We start from the raw sequence: 26,985 nt of genomic DNA, 5'->3' as shown, positions 1-26,985 counted from the left end.
ATGCTGGTGACAGAACAGCTGGTATGCTGCTTAGAAGTTGCTTATTTGTACAGGGTGCATAGTTACTGAATTGTCTCTCTTGTTTGTTTACCTACAAACTATGTTTACTGACGGTTTCTCATAAACAGATTTTTGTCAAGCCTTGCAGTGTTTATCTTAAAGTTCAAGTGAACTAGATAAATCGGTGTAGTTCCTGGATTATGCTTTCATTTAGTGGTTCAGTTCAAACTCAGTGGATCTTGTGACTACTGAGCAAGATCTGGTTCCTCAACATTTGGGGATGTTTTCTTTCACTCCTTCTCTATTATATGGGGCTTTTTGAGGGCTGGGAGAGTGAGGTATTACATTTTGACAGAAGTAGAAATTGGGTATTTTGCAGACTTGTTTGTGAGCAATACAGAACCACATAGCACTATAAAACTTTCTCTGCTCTCTTCATTTGTAAGTAGCAATTTGAGATCTTGAAGATAAGGGGACAGAGAAGAATTTTAATCCAAACTGTCAATAGTTAGTGGAAAACATTCAAAATATTCTCAGGTTCAGTTGAGACATCTTAAACTGTTTAAAGAAAAAAAAAAACCAAACAAAAAAAACCCAACAAACCACCCAACAGTAAGAAACTGCAGAGAAGGCTGATTATTTGAAATTGCTTGAATGGCAGAGTGTGGTGCAAGTAAAGGGTGCACAGTTCTTAAAGGGAGGCGGGTGGTCTGCTGCTTCCTTATGATGCATGTAAAAATCGTGCTGGCTGCTGTTAAATCAGCTGGTTATCACTGAACAATGCTTGGTGTAGGCAGACTTAAAAAGAAAAAGCATTGAGTAGCTGTATGTCTGCCCTCTTCCCTAGTAATCTAGTAATCCATTTCTGAATGAAGTATTTCTAACCTATCCACAGTGAATGTCTGACAGAAGTGCTGTTGCAGTCAGGCATCCCTTGTGGTGATTTGGGTGTGGTGCAGGGGATCATGCAGGATACAAGCTCCAGGTCAGTGTTAATCTTCAACTTTGGAAAATTTTTCCAGTGCGACATAGCTGTGGAGCCAGTAGCATTAAAGGCTCCTAATTCCGAGCCCTGTTGAAGAATGCGGGCCAAGTTTTTTCTTCCTCCTTTCTTCTCCCTTCCATAGTATTTACCTCATTAATACAAACCATACCACGTGCTTTCTCTTGCTGTTACTTGAAAACAAGTCCTCATGTAACCTGTCCAAAATCAAATGCAGAAAGATCTTAAAGAGAGTAGGCTCGAGGGGGTCAGAAACAGAGGGGTTGCAAGAAAGGAAATAAACTCTAAAGCCAACTTCCTACATTGCCTGCACAGGCACATTACCGTACAGCAGTGTCTGCTGTTGAACTGCAGGAAACACAGTCACTTGCTGTCTGGCTAGAAGATGCTCAAGCTCTAAAGCTCTGCGTCAGGTTTTGAGGGCTGGCCTACCTGTGGTTCTCATGTGGTATTCATGTCATGAACCTTAACGTGTTACAGGCTCCTACTGCTTCCAACACTGGCTAAAATAAATATCAGCACATCTAGTCTGTCTCTTCCTGCAACTCTTATTTTAAAAAGTCTATTTGTGGCTTACCATTAGAAGAGTAAGCAAGTGAATTGCTCATTCAGAGGTGTTTTAAACATGCTACTCTGAAAGCTGCATCAGTCTGTTACTGCATGTGTACAGCACACACTGGAAGACTGTCTTCCATCTTCCTGTGAGAACACTTTATCCAGACTGACAAAGAAACTTGATTTCTTTCCTCAATTTAAACTTGAAGAGTAGAATTCAGTCTGATGTTGGAGTTAGGGGTGGGACAAGATGCCTTTAGGCTTAGTAATAGGATACCTCTAGGTCACTAGGTTTAAACAGTGTTAAATGAACATCATCAGACATTATCCTACTTTGCCGCTGTTTGGTATTGTCAGTTCAATTCATACAAACAGATTAGTTTTTTAGGATGCAGTGCTGTGCTAACAACTACCATTATTTCTGGTATTCTCTGCAGTAGAAGAGATTCAACAGACTAAAAGCAACCTTCCTATGGAAGTTTATAGGAGATCTTGAGTCTTAGCTGTTACTCCTAATTTGTACTGAACTCTCCTTTGTGTTTTGGAAGACATTATTTCAAAAATACTATTGAACGAGTCTTACAGCTTTTTAAAGGTTTTAGGGGTGTTTGAAATGCTCCTGGTAACTATCTTGTTGGAATCACCAGCTCTAGTTATTGTGTCGGAGAAGTGAATGCTGGGCCCTTTGAATTTAGTATGAATTGTATTTCTGTGTTAGTGGATTTCAGACTGAGTTGTTGGTAGCATTAATTAATACCCTAATTCATATCTGGGTTTGTTTTTTTGTTTTGTTGGGGGCTTTTTGTTTTTGCTTGGTGGTGGGTTTTTTTTTTAAAGGCTGCATATAGTGTCCTGGTCATAGTTTTAAGAAGGGTATTTGGCAAAGTGAAGAATACTGATCTCAGGGAAGGTTCAAGAGAAGCACTTTTCTTGTAATGGTAACGCCAAGGAATTTGGAGTTGTCTTTGGAATCAGAACTTGTGGATTTGATATTTTTTCTCTCACAGGCCGTATGTGATCGTAGCTAAACAGATAGGAATGTAGATATTAATAAATCGGTTATGAACAAGCACCAGAAGAATTCTCTGAGCAGAGCTGCTAAAAGGCAGTATGTTCTTGGCTGTGTTCTGCTCTGTCAGAATGGGAGTAACTCCACTGTCAGCACAAGTCATGCACGGCTTGCCTTGGCTTGCTCATGGAAACAAGTGGCAGACTGAAGCAAAACCTGCAAGTCTTCACCTGGTTAGCCACTTAAAGCTCTTTTGTCTTCCCAAGTTCTACTCAACGGTATCTAGTCTGTCTTGCTGTAACGGGCAGAACTCAGGAAACACTCAGAGAATCGTTGCTTTCATGGTACAATGCCCAAAATACAAATGGGGTTTTGAAGATGTCTTCATAAATATTTTAATTTTATTAAATTGCCATACCACAGTTAGTTTTTACATGTAGCCCTGTGTGCATAGTGCATAAATCTTTTCTACCCTTAAGTATTTTTGGCACCTTGTTTGTGGTCAGGAGTGCACTAAACATTCAAAAAAAGTTAAAATTTACCATAAGAAGTTAAACATTTCAGATACTGAGCTACTTTCCAGAACTGATTTGAACAGCATGTACTGAAGACTGTGCACCTTCACTACTTTGGGAAACTTCATTTTTGTCTGTTTAAATTTTCACTCCAAGTTGTGGAGTTAACAAACTGACTTAACAGTTTGCTTGCCTTCAAGGGCAAGTAACTGCAGCATTGTCATGCATGTTCCAGTTGTTCCTTCACCTTTTGCAGTTTGACTGTGTTGAGCATAATGTTAATTGTATGTGAATGTGTGCTTCACTTTCTTTGCAGTTAAGAATGTGATGATCCTATTTCTTTTTGCAGATGTGGAGGTACTGTTGGTGCAATTCTGACATGTCCACTGGAAGTTGTGAAAACACGATTGCAGTCCTCCTCTGTGACTCTCTACATCTCTGAAGTCCATCTCAACACTGTGAATGGTGCTAGCGTCAATCGAGTAACTAGAGTTTCTCCTGGACCTCTCCATTGTTTGAAGTGAGTCTACATGTTACTAGGTTTTTGGTTCATTTTGGGGAGGGAGGAGGAGGGAGGTGTGTTGGACAAATCCATATGAAAGATTAAGACTTACGTCTGTCATGATGCTACCATGAGATGACTTTCCATATTTTGCCTTTTATCTGTAATTAAGTTTCACATTCCACTTTTCCGAATGTCCGTCATGCTTGAGTTTGTACCTTGAATTAGCCAGAGCATGTATACCCTGTACAATTCACAGCTCCAAACTCTGTCCCCAGAACTCACTGGGAGTACTGTAACGCTTAAGTGCCAGACTCTATTTTCATCCTGAAAAAGTGTTAGTATAAGACTTTTTAAACTGTGTTCTGTGTCCAAATCATAGATGTTGCTGAATATGGAGGCAAGAAGCCCTATGAAAATTAACTCAGTTTCTTAGTCTCTCTCAACTTTCACCACTCCATACCCTTCCTTGCCTTTTGGTATCTTCTGCTGGATATGTGACTAGTAACGCTTTTAAAGCTAGTAAGAGATACATAAGGCCAGATTTTGCCATGATCTGGGACATTTTGTTTGCATAGCACCTCACTGAACGGGGATTGCCTTTCCTCTCCTTGCCACCAGTGCTTGTGATGTTCAGTAGCCAGCAGGAAAGTTGTATGGCCACGGTTAAACTGCTAGTACAGACCGCAGGCAGGGTTTATTTCACTCTGGGGGACTCAAGCTAGCTGGTTATGGGGAGGTGCCTTTGGTATTTGGGAATGAGGGGAGTTTTCCTCCAGAAAGGACCTGCTACTGCTTCTTGCATTAGAAAGAATTTGATAAGACTCAGACCAGTTATCTTCTATCCCCAATTAATCAGTGAGAAGTAGTTTGTAGAGAGCCCCTTCTGGCAGTTGCAGTGTAGGATTTAGACTTAATCTGGTTAGAGGATAGGATTTGCTTAAATGGAGGTTGTACCCAAATAGGTCCTTGAATGGAAGATAGTTCTTACCATGGAAGTTTTGATTCAGAGCCTTTTTACGTATAAGAGTCTGATGGATGAACATGTTGGGAACAGGTATGTGGGAAGGAAGGGCTCAAATTGTGACAAGGAAGGAGAGCTCTATCCAAAACGCTTGCCTTATTGGCTTCTCTTGATGGAAGTTGAGCCCTTCAGCTTCTTCCCTGAATGTTTGGTTATGAATTTATCTTCTGTTTAGAAATGTATCTGAATGAATAGCAGGATGAATAGATGTTTGTTTCGTATGCCCCTCTGCTAGAAGCCTGCTTTGCTTTAAACCCATCCCTAAAACCTAAAATAGCTTGGTCTTCCCAGGAAGCAAATTCAGACTGAGGTAGAGGTAGTCCATGATGAACTTCATTGGTAGGGCTTGTTTGTTTTGTGGTTGGTTTTTTTTTTTTAAATTCTGCTTCTTAGAAATGTTGTTTGTTTATAGGTAGAGGTAGTCCATGATTAACTTCATTGGTAGGGCTTGTTTGTTTTGTGGTTGTTTTTTTTTTTAAATTCTGCTTCTTAGACATGTTGTTTGTTTATCTGTGATACAAGAATATGTCTCTCTTGCTGCTTTTGTTCTTTGCTTAGATGTGTTTTCTTCCAGGTCAGTATCAAACAACTGAGATGCCAAGTAACTTTTCTGGGTTTTAGATTCTTTAAATAGAGCAAATATGAAAAAATCCCAAATGACATGGCAATGGACTATGACAGTAAAAATACATAGGTGCAGGACATAATTATTCTTAGTTAAGGGACTAGGGCTGTTTAGTGAGGCAATCAAACTGGATCCCTCTGTCACTCTTTACTGACACCTTTACTGTCACTTGATATTTTCAGGGTTTGGTTGTCTCTTCTCATACCAAATTTGGTGCAGTGCTCCAAGGCTCATAATACTCAGTCTAAAAGCAGGGTGAATCAGGCAAATAATGTCAGAATTTCCATTAACTGACTGCTGTGGAATCACTTCTGCATCTTAAGTGTCAACAGAGGTGACTTCAAAGGCATGTCTGTCAGGAAACAAACATTGAAGAACTGGTACAGGTGACTGCATTCTCTGGCAACAAAAGCGAATTCCCTTATTCTTAAATATCTGGTGTATATCATGTTGCGGATGCCTCTCGTAGCTAACCTTGCTGAGTTTAAACCTGAGGTCTTGATAATGGAAATCTGACCTGCCTGCCTCCCAGTGCAGGCTTCCCCATGTGACATAAGCAGGTCAGCTGAGGCCATATGGAGCACTTGTGCTGCTCTTCCAACCATGGATTTGCTATTTACTGTTTTCAAAACAGTGCGAGCTCTGGAATCTGCTCTTTAATGCAAAAAGTTGGTGTCTTATTTTTCAGTGTAGGCTCTGGAACTCCTCCAGCTGGTGTCTGTGAATGCAGAAGAGCATCAGTAACTACCACCATTATAATCCTGTCTGCTGCAACCTCTTTTTAACCCTTTGTTGCTCTGTCAAGTCTTGGGATATTGTAGATCCAGAAGAAACAAACAGACCTGGTACACTTCACGCCTAAGTTTCTCTTAAGACACTGAGGTTCCTGCTGCTTCATATACATGCATATGTTATATGTGCATATATACATGTGTAACACATGATGTTGTGGTGATAGTGATTTTTAAGTAGTGTTTTAAGTGGACACAGATCATGTTAATTGGGTTCAGCTTTGCTGTAATCTGATGCTGTGCCCATGCTGAGCTCTGGAATATGGTAAGATTTTTTTTTTAATAATTCCTTCCATAAGTGTTAGAAATGTTTTCAGGATGACAGACATGTCTAAGTAATTTGTATTTCCAAAGTGCTTTTGAGTATGCGTTCAATACTTCAATTATTACTGTGCAGCAACGCTACCCATGTAGTGAAATCATATCTAATTCTTACGGACATGAAGCTAAGATGTTGCTGGATAATTCTATGCCAGCATTCCTAAATAGGGATGGTGACTCTGCAGAACCACCATTTTATTTTTGCTTACTGAAAACAAATGTAAACTTTCAGTTTGATTTAGCAGCAGAACTGTGGTGAATCAGCTGCTGGAAATCAGAATAGGTTTGGAATCTCCTTCAGTGCTATAGATGGCTTTCACCTGTTTGTTCTGATAATAAATTCCAAGCAAACTAGCCATTTATAGAAGGGTAGTTTGCTTTATTGAGTAATTGACTTGTCATTAACCTGCATGTCTCTTTTGAAGAAGAAATATACAGGAGAACTATTTGTGTGTATTGGCCAGTGTTTATAAATCAATAAGCACAGAGTTCTGTTTTGCAACATCTAGTGAAGTAGTTAATTCTTAACTTTAAACCTGGTTCTAAAGCAATTGCTAGAGCAATTTGCAGTGATGGGATGCAGATAGTCCTTGTTTCTCCTCCCATGTCCTACCACACTTTATAAAAATACCATATCTGATTAACATCTAGATTGTTGGACAGATTGATTTCATTAAAACTGAGTATTAATGGATATCCTCTTACTGTGCCAGTGTACCTTGCTGCATAGTGATTTTCAACTCTTTCTTAAAACCACAGTTACATGGGATCGGTATTCCAAACACTTAAGTACTAGTAATGCCTCATTTGAGGTCTCAATTCACTGCTCGTATCTCTGTTTCTCTGTAAATCCCACAAAGATGGGAGGTGACACCCCCCTGCTACCCAAGCAGTCTTTCCAGAGCTGCGTTTATAGTGGACCTGGTACCACAAGATGTTAGGGCTGTATTGTGCCTGGTACTCTTTGCATGGGTTACATTCCTTTTTCAGTTAATCTCAAACTTAAGTGAGTTACCTTGCATGAGGAGGTGAGGATTGTCTTTTCTGGAAAGAGCTGAAAAGGAAAAACCGCTGGCTCCACAGCCCAGCAGCAGTGCTTGGGTAGTAGCACACAGGCAGCCGTTCAGAACTGATAGGAGGGAATCCCTGCCAGCCTCGAGGAAGGGCCACTTTGCACATCGGAGGTTTCCATGTCCTTTTACTGTAGTCAAAATAATCACCGTATCTTACAGAAAGAATAAAGCTAAGAATGGGTTCCTAGTTGAATGCTTAGTGGATTTAAATCATTTACAGGGATGGGGAAGGCGGGGCTTTGTATCTGAAAGGCTGCTTTCCTCTAACTTCTGACATGTAACTTAGTGTGCTGTTGGGAGTTGTGTAGGATCAAACCAGGGTAGCACATGCAAAGCCATGTTGAGGTTTCTGTCTTTTTGAGAATAGTGGATAACAGATTGCAGAAGATATCTCTGGCTGGGCATGATAAGCAGTAGAGCTAACATCTTCCTGAGCTCTTCTCAGAAGGCATATGACTTGCTGTAACTGAACCTTCGTAAGTCTTTCTCCTCTCCTCCTCTCTTGCCCTTCATCCCCTGTCCCTCCCCCCAAAAAAAGTTCCCAAACATTGGGAGCTAAAGAGTGATGAAAGGGATGTAGAATAGAATCAAATATTTTTGTCTCCTGAACAATCTACAACCTACAGGAATGTGAACGTTTCCATGCTTAGTATTTTCTCCCTGATAAAAGGACACTTTCTTTAACTTCCTAATGACAGATAACTCCATGTATGTATGTGTTCCTATCTTTGAGGTAAGTCTGTATGGACATCATAAGGCTTTACTTCTGCATTTAGTTCCTGGATTTCTGTGGTATGCCAAGCAATAGTGGAATTTTTTTATGCTGATTCTAGGAAATGACTAATTTTTTGTGGTTAGCACTGCATTGTCAGTTATTATGAAAGTTTTACACAGAGTGAAGCTTAAAATGATGTAGTTATGGTGGTAAGTGCATTCCTTAATTTTGATGTGAATGTTACAGTATTGCCGTTTTTTTGTTTTCTAGGATGATCTTGCAAAAGGAAGGTCCTCGTTCTCTGTTCAGAGGGCTGGGTCCTAATTTAGTAGGCGTTGCTCCTTCCAGGTAAATACAAATGTGTACAGTAAATGAAATAATTTTGATGAAATTTAGGTTGCTGTACATTATGTAAGGGATTTAAGGTTTATTTGAAGAGAGTTTTGCATCTGCAGTTGTAAATACTTAATAGCAAATAACCTTTGGTTCCTGGGGTAATTTCATTGTCTGAGAAATTGAGCTACTCATGTACTCCGCAGCTCCAGTCCCGCATCCCTGCACCAACTGTCTCAGCATTTACTATCCTATATGCTACTGTAATAGTATTTACTGTTGTGTACTATCCCTTATGCAGAGTTTTGTCCAGTTAAGAAGGAATATGCTTAAGGAGTTGCACATGTAAACAAGAAGTTTGTACCTTTGAAAATAAAGGTAGATTTAGTTTTCAGTTAATCCATAATCTTCAGGAAGCAATTGTGTGACTGTGGCCTCAAAACGCTGGGTCTTTCTTCCTGAATTCTGGTGAAGCACAGGCTACTGTCCCCCCGCAGTAGGAGGGCTGTTCTGAAACTTCAAAAAGGACAAGACTGGGTAGGATGACCCACTTAACAGCTGTCCCAGAGAAAGCAGATCCAGCAGTGGGCTGGACTCCAAAGGGTACTGGGGCAGTGTCAGAGTGCAGCGAACGAGGGTGTAAATCTGGTCTAATTGGCAGTGGTATTGCTGCTGTCAGTTGCTCTGCATCAGTACAAATACTCTAGCTACTCGGCTGGTGCTGGCAGTCAGTGAGGTACAGATTATGCCAGGCTGAATTGATCCTTACGTACAAGTGTTAGCCTAAGTTCAGTCCAAAAATAGGAGAATACCTAAGGAAGAGTATAGAAACAAAGCTGTGTAAAACTAATATAACTACTTATTCCTGGATGAGGCTATAGTTGTTTTCTGGCCCATTTTTATTCCCTTCTATTCTGTTTAAGAGAAGAGTGTTTATGCAGAGGGAATATATTCCACAAAGGTTTTATTCTTCCCTTGACTTAGTGCCCTGCTTGCTTTTATTTTTTTTTTTTTGTCTGAAGAGAAGACATTCCTGTCTCCTGCACACCCAGCTGGAGAGTATCTTAACTTTTCTGGTTTAAGGTCTTTGGCTGCTTCTGGAAAATTTTATTAAACTGGACTTCCCATTCAGCATTGATCTGTCGTCTTGATCTGACAGATGAGGTGGTGTTCTGTAGATCGTCTGCATGAATAAGAAAAACATAATTCAGGAATTGGAGTGCTTTTATTTTAGCAGACTTTTTAAGGAATTAGGTATTTTCTGATCACTGACTTAGCATTGCTGTTTGGAGAAGCTGAAGTAATTCTAGTAGCTTTCTTTGTTCTTGACACCTGTGGGGTATCAGCACTTCCTAATCTGAAGAGCCTGTACTTTTGTTTGATAGTCCAGTCTGGTCTGAATGTTCAACGTTGATACTACCTTTTTAACAGCAATTTTTATACAGCAATGGATTCCATTTTATAAGGGACTATCCTCAATGAAAAATATCCTCAACTGCAAAAAGCTCATTAAATCTTCTAATTCCCTTCCCTTCTTCCCCCATGTGAAATACTTAGCTTGTCGTCCTCCCCCCCCGCCCCATACTAAAAATGTCAACTTGGGATAATGTGTGAAGTCTTACAAATAAGCACATCCTCATTCCCCTCCAGCTGACTCAGTCTTCATCCAGTACTTCGTTTCAATTAAGCATTAGCTAAGTGGATTTAACAGCAGCTCTTTGTTTAAATAAGCTGTAGAGAAGCATGTTTCATAACACATCCAGTATACTTAACTGAGTTCAGATTCCATTTTAGAAATTACACCCATGAAGAAAGCATTTTATCTTTTTTTATAATAAAGAAAAACATGTTTGCACAGCTAATGAGGTTAATGTTCTGTTCATGAAAACTTGCATGTTCATTTTTTCTCTTGTAGAGGGGTGTCTAAGTTTAAAAAAAAACTGGGTTACAACCTTAAACATGAGGTTTAGATGTGCTTAAAAAGATTTTTTTTTTGTTTTAATGAGTGAAAACAGGCATTTTTCATAATATATTGCATTGGCATGCTTTTATGTCTAGCTTTGTTTTGATAGCAGCTCAGACTTGAATGTAGTTACAAGTTTACAAATTTTTTGGTAGTGTATTCAGGGAAAAAAATTGGTCTATTCCAAATACAGAACTAGAGAAACAAAATGCGGATCCCAGCTTCACAGCTGTTTTAGCATGTAAAATATAAATATTTATAACTACAAGTTATAAAGTATAACCACAAGTTATCAATATTTACATCTTAAATGCTAGAATAATATAAATATTAGGTGTGCTGTTTGGTTTTCTAAAAAAATGCTAGATACTTGCTAGTTCTCTTGAAATTATGATGCTGTTGAAATGAGTTTAGGTCCATTAGAATAAATGTGATCTCTTATTAAAGAAATACAGAATACTGTAACTTCAGTTCTTAGTTCAGCAGTGTTTTGTTTCCCTGGCTAAACTTCCTAGTGTCACAAAAATCACCGCCATATTTCTAATTATCTATCCTTCCCCTCACTAATTGTTAATTGGAGCTGTTGTGGAAGAAAAGGTTGTAAAGTATGATTTGTTTTTTTTCTTTACCATTCCTAGAATAGTCGTGCTACTTTGCAAGAGTTATTCCTTGAGTAGTTTTTTACTGAGGAAGCAAGACTTGAACCAAGATCATCTTGAGTTAGTGAAGTTAATGGCACCGCTCATAAGGGTATCAACACATAAAATGTAACATAACTTGGATTTTGTTCTAATTTTAGAGCCATATATTTTGCTGCTTACTCAAACTGCAAGGAAAAGTTGAACAATATTTTCAATCCAGATTCTACCCAGGTACACATGATTTCAGCTGGTGTGGCAGGTAAGGATCTGTAACTTTTTAGCTTCATTCTAGAGCCATATCTACAAATGAGAGGTGGCAATAAATGTGGAGAAAACGAAACAAAACAGAAAATGTTCAGTGATTGAACGATCTCTTTTTGTAGTGGTTACCTTCTTTGGCCTCTCATTAAACAAGCTATCTGGTGAATATGTGCATGAAACTTTGTACTTAGTGTTAATGAAGATCTTTAACTGTGTGTGTGAATAGTCTTTTCTAGGAAAACTTGCATGCCTGCTTTTTCAGTTGTAAATTTGTGAAATGTAAAATGAAAACTTCCAAAAGAGTAACTTTTTGCTCTGCAAGCTATGAACAACCTTGTTTGCACTGAACTCTGGTTTAATGCTGCTTAATCTGGTTTTTTTACCATGACTTTCTGTTACAGCTTTGTATATCTAACTTATTTTTGTCTTTCTGAAAAACGTCTGCAGATACTTGTATATGTAACGCTCCCTCCTCCTTTGTTCAAATACCAGTCTGTGAAGTTTGCTCTACCACTAAAGTGACATAGAAGAGCAGATTTCTGTAGTTTTCATATACTTTGATCTCTGGAAATAAATTCCTATTTTATATCAGCAGTGTAACTTTGGTATATTTTAGCAGCTACCAATATTTGTTGCTTGATTTGTATGTTCTGTGCTTTGGTATCATTAACAAGGGGAGTTAAAGGCAACTGAACTGAGTTATGGTCATGGACTTGTGCTGGGGAAATCAAAACTTGGGCTGGCAACACTTTACCTATTGTTGCCTGTGTCTTTCCTACACAAAAGCAAATTTTCAAAAGTTTTTTTTCTGTATAGGCCATAGACACTTCACAGATGAATTCTGACAATTTTATGGTAGCCTGTTGAAGTTTCTAATTCCTGTCAAATTTTACAACCACTGTACATAATGTGAGTAATAGCAATCTGGAATGGACTGCCAAAGGTGATGTCAGAATAATGAATAGGATTAGTTTTCTATTTAATACTTGCTAATAATCTGATACAAAGAAATCATTACATAGCATAGAAAATTTAAGTTACATTAGCTTTGTACTTAAATAACATACTAACGCTCATCTCTAGCACATGAGAAATGCGATGTCAGTTTTTAATCTTCTTAGAGATGTAAGGAGAACTGTTTTGTCTTAGATGGGCAAAATAAGGTGCTCAGGTGACGCAGTATTTTTTTATCACCTGGAAATGTGTGGTTTGTTTGTAGGTGAACAGCATGGGGAATGGGATGGAAGGGGATTTCATGAAAAGTTCATCCTAATCAGTTAATTGCTCCAAGAAAAATGAATTGTCTTCAGCTCTTTGTCAAGGGGATAAAACATGTCTTTAAATTTGGGGTGGGGGGGAGTATGGGTAATAGAAACAAGTCTATCCTCAATTGAAGACAACTTGTGTAACTCATGCAGTGCTGCAGACAAATGAAGGTTCGGTGTTCCCTATCTTTGGAAGTTACTGCCCTCATTCTGTAATGAAAAGAACATTTATGCAGGTGCGCTGTAGTGACTTTTCCCAAGTGCTTGCAGACACAGACTGTAGTTTGTCAAGGAGTTCTGTATCTGCTTATTAACTTGCTTCCCTTCCAGAAGGTTGGTATTACGCATTTGTACTTACGACTGCAGGAGACTGGGGTAAATGTATTTGAGCCGTAATTGCTGTTCACCTTTTTTTACATCTGTATACAAGTTTTAATATCGAACAACTTTTGTGGCTGGGACCTTTCTCACACTTACCTAGTTCTGCAGTTGTATTTCTAAACCATATAGCCAATGAAACTGAATGCCCAGCGCGGGTTCACACTACAGGTCACAACTAACTTTCTCTCCTGAAATGTCTTGGCACTGTGTACTACAGACATTCTCTGGAAGACCTTTAAAAGAAGGTTCTTTGACAAATGATTTCTTGATACTCAGTACTGGCGCTATTCTGATTTATATGAAAAGGACTGCAGTTAAAATTAACAGTACTTTCTTGGGAATATGCTAACCTTGTTTTTGTAATTCTAATATATTTCAGAAAATGCACTTAAACCAGCTATTAACAGTTTTACCTGCAAGGTTTGTATTGCTATATGATGCAAATCAACTTAAGGAAATGGCAAAATAACAGGGACAAGATCAAATGTGAGCTCTTAATTGGTTGACTTAAACAGGTTAACACAGAAGATCACTATAATATTTGCTTTGGAACTTAAGATTTCAAAATTGGCAAGGTAGATAAACGCTTCTAATAATTAGCAAAAAATAATCAGTATTGGTTTTTTCTTTTGCAGCTGCCATTGGTTTCAGTAAGGAATTGAGTAATTCAGACTTAAATGAGGGGGGTTTTTTGTTTGGATATGACCTTTCTGTTGCATAAAGGCTTCTAATACCTAAGGAGCATGAGGTGGTGTTTGCACTTCCAAAGCTTTTCCTGTAGGTTGCAAAATACAAAAATGATGCAAAAATACAATTTAAAAAAAAAATCTGTAACTTACTGTTTTAAGAAAGTACTGTAAGTAGTGAACTTTAGTCAACTTTAAATACTGTTTACTTGTATCATATGTTAATACATAAGTATCTCAGGCTAGACTGATGTCATTGTTAAATAAGGATTATTTTATGCACATGGCATTTTTGGGAGTGAGAAGCTGAGGTATGGTATTTTAAGCAGTTTTTTTGTTGTTTTTAGGCCTGATTCTTCCTTCTCAAGATAAAACATATATTTTTGGTTTTATTAATATTCTTTTAGTAAGTTTGTTTTATCCCAAGGAGGATGAATTACGCTACATATTATAACCGATGCCTTATGCAATTAGAAATTAATGTTTTTCTCTTGCTGCGTGCTAGCTTCCAGCATATAATTCACATCACCTTCATACCTAAAATATCTTTGTATTGACATGAAGAAGTACTCGGCAATCTTTTTTGCTTACTACTCGGCATATCACATGGTTCTCTTTTCGCAAACTTGGACAGTGAATATATCTGAAGCGTACTACAAGAATGAGAGCGTTTGCTTGTGTGAAGATAGTTTATCTCTGTACATTTCAAAGTCAGGCTAAATTCTTAGATTCACTGCAAACTCTGCCTTCTCATTGCACTTATTCAACCTCTTTTGCCACAGAGTAAAAACTGGAGAAAACTGAATGAGATACTGAATTCCTGTATGGCTTTCTGATTTGCCTTTTTAATGATTCATAGCCTCATTCAGACAACATGGTTGCAAATCTGCTGCAAAACTACTTTGCCTTGTATGCTATTGCTGTTCTTTCTAGAACTCTACTGGCAAACCAACCCAAATGTAGATTATTTTTTAATTTATTAAAAAAAAAATTGGGACCACTTTATTACTTTTGTAATTTTTTAGTAGTATGTACACAGCTACTTAATACCAAATAAAATGCATATTTAGTTCATTGATTACTGACACTAGAAAGTTTGATTTCATAAGGCATCTATCTTGCTTTTTCAGTCCTAAGACAAGGCTAGCTTTTTTGAATGATATTTGGGACGGAGTGGGGAAGGAGGAGGGTTCACTTGTAAATTTGATATATAGGTAAGTATTTGGAGATATAAAATTGAACTGCTGCAAATGAGCAGAAATTTCAGTACTCAGTGCATTTTACACAACTATTTTAATATCTGTGGCCTGTTCTGATTATTTTTCTGTCTTTTTTTCCTAAACTTTTACCTGAAAACAGTTAGATCTCACGATAACTAATTCACAAATCCTTCCAATGGGATTCGATTTGTACACGTGTGTCTGATGAGGTCACTGCTTGTTGTTATGATACAGAAAAGCCTGTGTCTATTTTAGGCATTTACTGTACATTTCTCCCGTGAAAAGAGTGAGATCGTGTCATCTCATGCTCCCCATCCGCAGGTCACTTCCTGCAGAAATATGGACTAACTTAAACCTCGTGAGTACTGAACTGAGCGTCTCTTGCAGCCTCTAGTGTAAGAACCACACGTTGGGTTTGTAATATCTATTAAATAAACAAAATAAGGGGAATTCACTTTCATTATCTTGAACTCAGATGATGTGCATTGTGCAAAGACATCACTTCTCCTTAACTCTGTTAAGAGTTATTTTTTTCTGTGCAGTTCAGGGAAAGGTGGAAAATACCTTTCACTGATAGCTGCTACTTTACTTAGCTCTGGCTAATTGAAAGTCCCTATTGGGTTAAACAAGGCTTTTTTTTTTTTCCAGTGCCCCAGAGCTGCCTTTAAAATGCTGCAGCTGATATTGTGTTGTCACATTTATTTCAAAGACCTCTTTTCTTTTTCTTTTTTAATATGTATGTAATCTCCTTTCTGTCTCTTTGTTTTCTCTTTTGGTTTGTTTTTATTTTACTACTTTGGATTTTTAATTCAGCATTCCATATTCACATGCGTCTGTATCAATTACATTGGCTTATAGATTTAAAAAAAAACTCTAACCTTTGAAATACTATGCATAATAGGAATACCTGGGATCTTACCTGTCAGTAGCTGGTATAGCTGAAAAAGTAGATTGAGATAATTCTTTCTGTCTGAAAGTGGGATACAATTTCATAGAAGAAAATAAAACATAGAGAAGTACAGGAGTTTCTGGTATTGCCAAATTGATCTACACTTCTAAGGAATCCAGAATCTTTCTTGAGGATACAACATGTTGATAAGCATTGTAAAGCATTATAAAGTTCACTGAGACTTCTAAAAAAGAAAAAAAAGAAAAATGAAACAATTGATAGAGCTTCATACTAGTTGTTGAAAGCCCCCCACCTTTATTTTTTAACAAGTCCTTTTGCTACAGATTTTCTGTATTTAAAAAGAAAAGCTTGTCTTATCAAAGATCCGAAATGGTATGTTTTGTGTTTTGGAGTGCTTTCCTTGGCGTCAGCATCACTCAACTCTTAATTTATTTTTCTTCTTCCACTAACTGTATTTACTACATTACCTGTAAGAATTGAGCTGTAGTAGTTTCATCTTGAAACCTGAATTATTGAAGGCTCTTTGATTTGAAAGCTTTGGTTTGAACTGTCATGCAATTTAGGCTTATGACAGCCCTAGGGGAAAAAATTGGCTATGGTGCTAAGCGTCTGATCCTACTGTTCGGGGTGCTATGCTTAAATAATGTTCAGAGCAACCCAGGAAGTACAAGTTCGGACAGAATAGGCTGCATCCTGTGCCAACCACCCTTCACTGAAGGCTCTTTGATTTGAAAGCTTTGGTTTGAACTGTCATGCAATTTAGGCTTATGACAGCCCTAGGGGAAAAAATTGGCTATGGTGCTAAGCGTCTGATCCTACTGTTCGGGGTGCTATGCTTAAATAATGTTCAGAGCAACCCAGGAAGTACAAGTTCGGACAGAATAGGCTGCGTCCTGTGCCAACCACCCTTCACTGGCAATTCCCAATATACTCTTCCCAGCCTGCCTAGAAGTACCAGGCTGCTGCTGTGGGTGAATACAGTCACTGCTGCCGCGCAGACGCTGCCTCTGATCTCACCTGTGTGCTTCCTGTTCCCGATTCAGGATCTACAGAGCCTGTGGTTTTGGGCTGAATAGGAAGGAGAAAGGGCTGAGCAGATAATGCTTGTAACATGCAGCCTAGCAGTAACAAAATTCCAAAGCATGCAACTTAAATAGGAATGCAAAAGATTTCTTGGTCTTGTTCACTTGTACTTAAGAACTAGGAGGGACTTAAGAACTAATTTTGTTTTGTAGAGAGAAGTCTTTCCTGGAAAATGTATTGGTAGGGGAAGTTAGTAATTTTTCCCCATCTTATTTCAAAGCCTTTGTTGCAGTCCTGTGTGTTCCTAGTGCCCTTCACTGCACTATAGATATGGAAGGATTCTGATTTGAAGTAAAAGAAAATTAAAGCTTTCTTAGTGCTAGCATAAACAAATAAAAAATGCAAGAACAATGTTTCCTTTCAGTTTAGTTCCACCCAGGGTCAAGTGCTGTTGGAATCTGGAGTTTCTATGGCATTAAGTGACAGGTCAGAGGGGCTGTGGCTAGTTGAACTACAGAACCTTTTTTGCAGATGCTGTATGTTTTAAAAACATCCGTGCCTTGTTATGGCAGAGTAGTTTACTGATGCTTTGAGTTTTTACATAATTATTTACCTACATGAAATGTAGATATAAAACACTTCTGGCTTGTTAGCATTTTACTCCATCACATGAAGGGCTACATATGTACCTAGTCATAGAAAAAAATGAGTAGTGTATCCAAAAAAAAAAAGCCAACCCCAAACCTTTGTTATCTGCCACAGGAAGTTAGTTAAGAGGTTTGAGTCAGTTTAAAAATCTATTTAATCAAAAGATTAAACTGAAATCTGTAACGTGGTTTTGCTATTTTGGCACAGAAATATAGCTAAATCTTAGTAGCTGCTAAACTGTGTAGTTTGTCTTTAGAACTGTAACTGAAAATCATAATGACCTATTTAATATTTGGGAGTGGGGTAGAACAAACCTTAAAACAGTTAAGATCCCCTGGCATTTCTCTGAGTATTGCAGTCATTTGTGTGCAATGTAAACCTGGATTGTGATTGAACAGAAGTAACATGTATGCAAGCAGTTCTGCTAAATATATATATATATGTAAGCTGTTAATGATCTCCATAAACAAGCTTATCAATAGCCTGTTCGTTGTATAAGTATTGTGCACCAGATATGCACTGAACAAGGTAACTCTTTGTTGCTTTCCCACAACCCCAGTCCATTCCCTTGCAGGAGGGCAGCATGTCTTTGTAGTGATATACAAGTGATGTGTGTCACTTAGAAAGCAAGTGTCTAAATTTATCATCTCTTGCCTGGCCATGTTCCAGCTCTTCCCTCTTCCTCTTCTCTCCTGCAGACATGACACCTCATTAATGGTGCATGTGTGGTATTACAACTCTAGATGGTCTTTTATTTTACTTTTTTTTTCAGAGCTGCCTTTCACTCTGCTCTTTTTCTCTCCACGGTTGTGCAGAAGTAAGAGTGATTCTTACTTCTTTTCTTTCTTTTTTTTTAATTTGTTTCCTTTTCTCTTTCTTCCTTTTCTTTTTCTTTAGTGGACTGAAAATCAAAGCTTTAACCCTTAGCCCTTATGCAAGCCTGAATAGTTGCTGTCTGTCTGGATAGTTAGAAGACATACTATTTACTTTAACAATTTAAACACTCATATGCTTGTAAAAGTATTCCTAGGCCAACCAACAGTCGCTGCTTTGAATACTAAATAAAACTTTAGCACTCAAATTTAACTGCTCTTTATAGTTCAGTATTAAAAGGTCTCTTAACTTACAGTAATACATGCCTTTTAACTGCACCTAAAGTAGTATTTATTCAGTCTGCATGCTTTTAAACTCGGATTGTATTTCAGGTAGCAAATTAAATTGACACAATGTTTTATACCATCTCAAATTGCTATAGCTGTATCCGCAATGCATTCTTATTGACATGTTTGCCAAATTGGCTAATATTAGTCTAGCTAGCTTTGCTGTTCTGTGGTGTCAAAACAGGGTTGGTATGATTAGGTAGGCAGAGAAATGTACACAATTGGGCTTATTTTATATGGGGCGTCTCTTGCTAAGAATCAAACTTACTCAACATTAATGTAAAATTAAATAAGCTAAATATTTATTGGCTGTATGGATTCATAAAATATCAGTAAAGGGCTACAATGGGTACTTTCTAAAAATCAGTATAGTCCGAGTTTTTGCATCCACTGTACCTTACTCTGTGCGTTTCGAACTTAGATGCAGTTGCTCTTGTGATACTATCACGTCTAACTTTTCTTTTTAAATATTTTAGGTTTTACTGCGATCACAACAACTAATCCCATTTGGCTAGTAAAGACACGATTACAGCTTGATGCAAGGTATAGTGACAATTGGAAATATCACTGCTGTGATAAGATTTCACTTAAATGTTGTGAATCTGTTCTGCATCCCAAAATGGAATGATTCTTTAAATATCCAATGTTTTGAATTGGAAAGTTGATGCTGATGTATCTACAAATTAGACTATCATTTTTCTTTATTTTAGTCTCTGTTCTGAAGCATGCTTGAGGCCCTACAGTAGACTGGCCAGCAAATTTGGAATTGATTACAAGGTTAACAGTCTTATTAAAATAATGTTTTACCAACCATATGCTTACATTCTCCTTCAGTAATACATTCTCTTTGTTTTTAGCTGTTGAGCTAAACCTTCCTGAAATAAGGATTTAAGTATTTTAGCAAAGTTTAGAAAAATGCCTGAAACATCCTGGTTTTCATTTTTTACATACAATGAGCTCTAGCTTATAAAAAGGGGAAGACTGCTTTCATGGATCGAAACACAGGAATTGTCCTAATGCAGGACAGTCAATAGAAGTTGTTTGGGCTTATTACAAAATTGATTACAGAAACTGTTTATTATTACGAAACTTGTAAGGAAGTAGAATTCTATGCAAACAGGGAGGAAGAAAGACCTTTATATTCCCATCTATTTAAAACTGTAGGGAGAGACTGATATGATGCAAGTGTCTCAGTGCAACTCTCTTGTTCATTTTATAGACTTTCTTACTGAAAACTTAGCATGCAATGTAAAACCCTTTCTTCAGCCATCCTAAATACATTGAGCCACATATTCCTATTTTGGAGATCTGTTGGACTTTCTGTATTGAGTGCATATTAGCATTTTTCCTCTTAGCAGGCATATTGTCAGCTGCAAGGTGACCACGGTAAATATATCCCAGAACTAGTTTTACCGTGAGATTTTTTTTTGCGATGCCATCGTATGATTGGAGTGATAATTCTGTGACTAATTCCAAGGGGGTTTTGGTGCTATGTGCAACCTGATGGCATCTTGTGCCTCTGCTTAGTTTTTACTGATTAATCAGTTAAATTGCTTAAACTATAGGGCTTTAAGGAAATTAGGGAAAATTATGGATTTCTTGTGCACATTACTTCTGTACATTATATCAGGCACATTGTTCATGTGGGGGACCTGAAGAAGGATCTTCTAACTTTGTGTGGGACACTGCAATTATGTGGGCTAGTCTAGCACATGCTGTATTCTCAGCTCTTCTAATTCGGTTGTTATCAGAGGCATAAAAACACTTGGCCTGTGGGATTATCCTGGCCTGATCTTGTTTCTGTTGAAGTTCTCAAAAATCCCTCTGATCCCAGTAAGAGCTGGACAAGGCATGTGTTCTGTTTCCAAAGTGAAATTGCTTTGGCCTTCAAGACAATGTTGTGCATCTTGCGCATCAGAATAACAAACTGTTACAGCAGTCTGTGTCAGTGCACCTGTCCAGGTGTACCAGGGACGTATGGGGACCGGGGTGCCCCTGGAGCTGCAGCTGTAGGTCCAGCTGCTCTTCTCACCGGTTGTTCTTTGACTCTTTTTCCTCTTGCCTGCCAGCAAATCAGTGCCAGCCCCAGTTCTCTGCAGCATCTGCCACCTAGCTTACTCAAGATCTGATTCGCAGCTATGTGTGCCTACTCTTTCTCTTAATTGTGCTTGGTACCTTGTTTCATTGCTCTCTGACATTGCAGGTTCAAACCATCAGGACTTAAATTCTGCCATCGAGTCGTGCCTCATGCTACTTACATGATAGCTGCTGCCACTGTCTGTCTTGCTTTGACAGTATCCATATGAGATACCGTAACTTCTTACAAGGTTATTTGCTGTTTTATTCTGACTTGCTCGCTCGGGAGACCTCTGCTGGCAGAATCCATATGCTTCAAGTGTCTGTACTCGCTGCTGCAATGAAGCATATTTTATGCAGTGTTGTAATGGTTTTGCATAGCTGTGTACAGTATGCGAAGTATTTCAATATGCATGACTCAATTCAGTGAGCAAGCTAAAAATGGGAATAGGATTTTTATTTACCAAATACTGCTTGATACAGTCATGTCTAATGAGTATTTTCCTTGACATCAGCAGTGGCTTAGTTGAATCAAATAACAGCTACCTGTGTTGTATTGGTTGGTATGCTCCTTTTGGATGTGCTAGTTATTTGCTGATAGCTGTGATGCTATGAGGCCTGCTGTTCGAACTCTTAGCCACTGTAATTACATGCTATGGAGCTGTTTATTTGAGGCAAAATTTAGGGGAAATCCACTCCCATTATGCAGAAGAAAACGGTCACTTTTTTTCATGAGTCACTGACATTGACATCTGGGAGTCTGTTTTCAAGCAGTTTAGTCCTTTATTCTGTAAGACTTGGGGAGGCCTAGAGCTGTTCAGCTTGTCCACGTGATACTCTTTAGTCACCATACGAACTTTGCCTTGGATTCAGTGTAGTGCTTCACCTGTGTTTAGTGCTGAAGGCCTTTGAGATTTTCACTTTAAGTTCTGCGTGTTCTTATATGTATCTGAACTGGAGCCCCTCAGCATCAGTGTAAGATGTTTCCCAAGTCCTCTTGTCACTCAGGCAGAACTGTTTAATTATTTTCCAGTCTCAAGTTGCACTAGCTTGATGTCTGTCCTGTTTTCTCCTTTCTAGGAATCGTGGAGAAAAGCGAATGAGTGCTTTTGAATGTGTCCGAAAAGTTTATCGATCAGATGGTATTAAAGGCTTTTACAGAGGAATGTCGGCATCCTACGCAGGCATATCTGAGACTGTTATTCATTTTGTTATTTATGAGAGTATTAAGAGAAAACTACTGGAGTATAAGACTGCTTCTGCCATGGACAATGAGGATGAATCGGCAAAAGAAGCTTCAGACTTTGTTGGAATGATGATGGCTGCTGCCACTTCCAAAACTTGTGCAACATCAATAGCGTATCCCCATGGTAAGTGGGGCATGTACAGCTGAGAGCCTGAATCAAATTGATCAAAGGGAGTCTTTTCAGTGATACTTGTAGCAGACTTTGGCTCACTTGCTCAAGAACTATTTCTTTGTCTAAAGTTTTTCTCGTCAGATTCAACGAGTCCACGTGAGTATAGTATTCAGAAACGGGAGTATGTTTAAGTGGATATCTAGCATTGCCTCTTCTTAGGCGATGTTTGTTTTTTCCAAAGGATTTGCCAGGGTATGGCCCAAGTACTTAAGGAGAAGGTACCTTTTTCATTTGCAATCTCTATATACTCAGCAATTTCACATAATTTGCCAGCAAGTTCTTGACAGCCTGTTTCCAGACTAGTTTCATTTTCAGTTGCACTTAATTTTCCTGCAAAGTAGTTGCGTATACATTGTTTGTTAATGGATTGAGTACTTCGTTAGTGGTAACTTCCAAGCTAAAACGTAAGCCCAAACAACAGTCTGGATTTTAACTAAGCAAATGAACTTTCCTTGCTTAGTTAGATATCTAATACTGCCAAAAATTTAACTTGTTTTCCTTACACATACTTGGTTTGCTTCTTTGTTTGTCTGAAAAGTGGTGAACATAACCACATGTGGTTTTCTTTGTACAGAGGTTGTACGAACAAGACTAAGAGAAGAGGGAACAAAATACAGAGCTTTCTTCCAGACACTATCTTTGCTTGTGCGAGAAGAAGGGTATGGATCCCTCTACCGAGGTTTAACTACACATCTGATCAGACAGATTCCAAACACGGCTATCATGATGTCAACCTATGAAGTGGTAGTCTACTTGCTCGATGGATAGCAGTGTGACAAGGCTTCCTAGAAGAAGGTGGAAGATGGAAAGACTGGAGTGGACCACTGAATGTCAATGCCAATGTGGTGGGCAAAAGGAAAGTTGTATCAGGAACACGCAGCTATGGACAAAACAGAAGGTTGATTGTGGGCAACTGAATAATTTTGCTGCCTTATTGTATGGTCTCTTGGCAATGTGACAAATGGGAACTGCCCCTTAGGGAATGCCTTTATACATCTCTTAATTCAAAATTGTTACTCTCTTTTCATCTGTTAGTCTAGACAAGGCCATTCAGTCATCTTCAGAGACCTGATGGGTGAGGGAGGGGGCGTAAAATATATTCTTGGGCAGCCTTATTCACTTCTCTTAGTGATTGCTCTCAACTACATCCTTTTTGTTCTGTTTTACTGCACAGTAACCTGTTGGAAGAATGGGGAAGACAGTACTTTTATACCTTTCCATACCTAAAACTTCCATTCAGTTGCTCTGAAGATTCATAAAGAGACTGAGGTAGTAGTCAGTGTGTAAAGTTTTCCATGTTGCTACCTCAAGACAAAATATGGCGCAGGGACCCAAGCAGAGTTATTTCTTCACTACAAAAGGTGATACTTGTGTTTTGGTTTTTTTTAAGTTTGAGCAGTATTGTAGGTTAGTGAGAGAGGATCTGACTGTTGAACTCTTCAGGCTATCAATCTGTTAAAATTGGTGTATGTGGATTTTTAGTTCTGCCACATCATCCTTTTTCTTTTCTGGAACTTTCCTTCTTTAAGTAAGAGACACCTATGAAATGTTCTCCTATATCATCAGTTTTCCTTGCCAATCTGTCAGGTCACTTACACAGCTAAGGAAGAACCTGCTGAATGCTACTTCATAGCCTTTTTAAGGATTCGTAATGTGATGAGAAATCTCAACCAGTCCAGCCTACTATTTGTGAAGACAGGATTCACTCAAATAGTTTCATGCTACCTAAGAACAAGCTGTATTACCCTAAAATGTCTGGCAAATCCTGACTGGGATTACCAGTATCTATATGGGAGAACACATCACCATGGCTAAGGTGACCAGAAAGCAGAAAACAGTTGTGATCTTTTCAGTGCAGACAGCCTCTGTGTAGAACAATGGAGAAAATTGTAATTAAGACTTTTCTTGTAAGCATTCCCCTTGATAATTGCTGTATCACTTCTTCCAACTTGAGCCTGTGTACTGAACTGCAGCTGACAGTATAACCTTGTCCTCCAAATTATCTGAATGTTCAGGCATTGTTTTTGTTGTTCTATAAGGCAATTGCAAAACAATGCTTTGCATTCAGCAGTGAGGCTTAGCTAGTTTATTCTGCCATAATTTACAGGGTTTTCCAAAACCATACAGCTGGAGTGTCAAAATCAGAAGCTTAATGTTACAAGAACTTGTACAGCTTTCCAAACAGATATCTTATCTTTTATCTGCACCTTGAGTACTTCTCAGTCTGCATCCATGATCCTTATGAGGAAGATGATCATTATAAATTGGGGGCAATAGCTTTCTACATATAAATGCTGCTACACTGGTGTGGACAGAACTGTGCTATCAACTCTTCCAGTGTGGTACTTCAGTACATTTAAACTGTGCGTTGTGTGCAATGGCTTTATTTTATGAATGACTCCTTATGCACTTTGTGGCCTTCTTATGGCTTGTGACTTTTCTTCCTCTTACTGGTTATCTGTAGTCAATCTGTGTTCAGAACATGCAGTTTGGTTTTAAACAAAGCATGTGGTTTGATTTCTGTGTAAGCTGTGCAGGGTAAAACATTTTATGCTCTAGATCCATAGCATCTCTGTTGCAGTAGTTCTGTAGGCTGTATGTAAAAGCTCAAAGCTTACAGAACAATCAGTCTGGGTTTTTCTCACTTGCTCTCCTTTATTTTGACCATTGTCATGTTCTCCACACAGTGTCAGAGTATTTGAGTACTTCATGTAATTCTCTGTACTAATTGCTCATCCTTCTAAAAGCCACCTATAGTATGTACAGCAACCTTGCCGTGGAGGCTTGGCTGTATTGACGTCCTTCTCCTTGGAAAATGTTTTCTTACCTTTTTAAAGACAGATAGCATGGTCTGTGATGTGACCAAAGGTGAACTTGATTGTTTTAAAGAAGTGAGGGGAGTGCTTAAACGTGTGTTCTAAAGTGGGCTTTTTCTAGTGATCTCTCTAGGAAAAGTCTGGAGTATTCATGACTCTGAGCTAAGTCTTGCTGTGATGCCATTGTTCAGATAACTAAGTGCAGGAATAGCTACTTACTGTAATTTTTGTTCTGTAGAAAGTGGATGTACTCTTCAGGCTATCCAGATTATTCAGCCATAGCCAAAATGTAAATTGGCAAAGACATTATTCAGCTGTGGAGTTCAGGAATACAATTAACATTTGGATTAGCCTAGGCTTCATGAGAGTTACTCTCCTCTGTTTATTGGATATGTTCTCCCTTGGTTACGTGTTCATCTCCCGTTAATTCACTGGGTACCGTGTGTGTGCCTTGTCTGGGTGAGAGCAGACCCCCTGGAGTTGCTAAGTAGAAAATCTTAACTAAGACAACTGAATATGGGAGACAACAGCTAAAAATAGACAATCAGCTTATTATTCCACCTTTTTAATGGGTGTTTAAGCAGTGTTTTAAACTTCAGGGGTGATCTTCTTTTTGGCTTGCTTTACATAACAAAACATAAACCCAAAGTCTCTTGAGATTTTTTGTTATTTTTAAACTACCAGTACATACAAAGTTACCTCTGAAATATTTCCCAAAGATCTTTAAATTATTTATATAATTTTCTTGATATTTATTATAAAAACTCAAAGGGAATAAGAAGATGCTACATTCAGTAATATCCTTAACTACAGAACTGAAAGGAGTGCATTTAAACTTTCTTGTAACTTAGATGGTCATCCTGATTTATATTTGAATGTAGTGTATTTATGTCATACTTTTCTGTGCTAGAGGCAAAGGTCTTGGATGTCTGAAAAACTCTCAGTAATTAATTGGTTTCCTCATATTTCCCTTGCCTAGACGAAACTTAAATGTTATTGCGAGCTGTTAATTTTGACTCGGCAACCGGTTAGATTTGGGAAACACTGTGAGACTGCGGTTTCCCAAAGCAGTCAAAAGATGGCACTGGAGCATGCATTCATCGGAGGGAAAAGGGGCTCCTCTGCTAGGGTCTGGCCAGCTCGGTGCCTTACGGTGCACTGGCTGTCACTGAGTGCCCGTGGCATGTTGGGGGGACGTGGCAAGGGTGGCCCGAGTTTGGAAAGCCATAAAAAAAACAGATTTCAGTGAATGCAGTTGCATTTCACAGCCCCTCTATTACCCGTTTGGTCCCTGTAGCGCCGTATGAAAACAGGCAAGTTTTGTGTTGCAGAGGGCTGAGCCCAGCCTTCAAACCGACTGACATATCTGCTGTTTCTGTCTGAGTTTCCGATCTGCTAGCCTGTGTTGTTTTAAGTAGGTTTACACTAGGGATTTATGGAGTTTTTTGGTTCTTTTAATTGTAACTGAAACATCAACCTGTCCACTTGTACATTGACATTGCACCTATCTAGTTCCCTGTTTACATAATGCACTCCATATATTTCCTTTCTGATTGAGATGTTTATTAATGACAGTTTCTGCTATTCTGTTTTTGTTCTTATAATGACATTTGTAACATTCCTCAGACTGTAGCATTTTAAAAGAATGCTTCCAGAGACAAAAGATTGGAGAGCCTTTATAAATGTTGCTTCCTGTTTAAACTGTTTAAATTCAGAAAACAAGCTGAACACTGCAGTGTGCCTGGGTAAATGTACTACTTCTTTCAACTTTGTCTGTTAAGACTCAGTTATGTAAGTTTTCAGTTCTTCTATTTGAGAGTCTGCCTACCCTGCATATGTGAACATAATTATGCCCTTGGAGTCATAGCTAAACACTCACAAGTGACAGTTTGAGAATACTTCAGTGCTCATGTGAGGTTTGCTATTATTCTTGCATACATGTAGTTGGCTGTAAACTATGTGCATTTACTCTGTATTTATATAGTTAACTTTTTTGTTTGGATTGCTTTAAACTTCAAAGCGAATTAAAATTATGTGCTTCTATTCAAACG

General features: G+C 38.4%; 1 protein-coding gene across 1 annotated transcript; it reads left to right on the top strand.

Annotated features, from left to right (window-relative positions):
* Positions 1-2,619: 2,619 nt before the first annotated feature.
* SLC25A36 (solute carrier family 25 member 36) lies at positions 2,620-26,985 on the top strand. The gene is made up of 7 exons (XM_009273365.1): positions 2,620-2,666; positions 3,432-3,602; positions 8,404-8,481; positions 11,229-11,329; positions 19,101-19,167; positions 21,781-22,070; positions 22,693-26,985. The coding sequence occupies exons 1-7, from the start codon at positions 2,620-2,622 to the stop codon at positions 22,884-22,886; spliced, it is 948 nt and encodes a 315-aa protein (XP_009271640.1). The 3' UTR covers positions 22,887-26,985.

This window comes from Aptenodytes forsteri, unplaced genomic scaffold, assembly GCF_000699145.1.
Source record: "Aptenodytes forsteri isolate BGI_AS27 unplaced genomic scaffold, ASM69914v1 Scaffold382, whole genome shotgun sequence".
NCBI lineage: Eukaryota > Metazoa > Chordata > Aves > Sphenisciformes > Spheniscidae > Aptenodytes > Aptenodytes forsteri.
The sequence above is the reverse complement of the archived record's forward strand: the minus strand, read 5'-3'. Positions and strand labels throughout refer to the sequence as shown.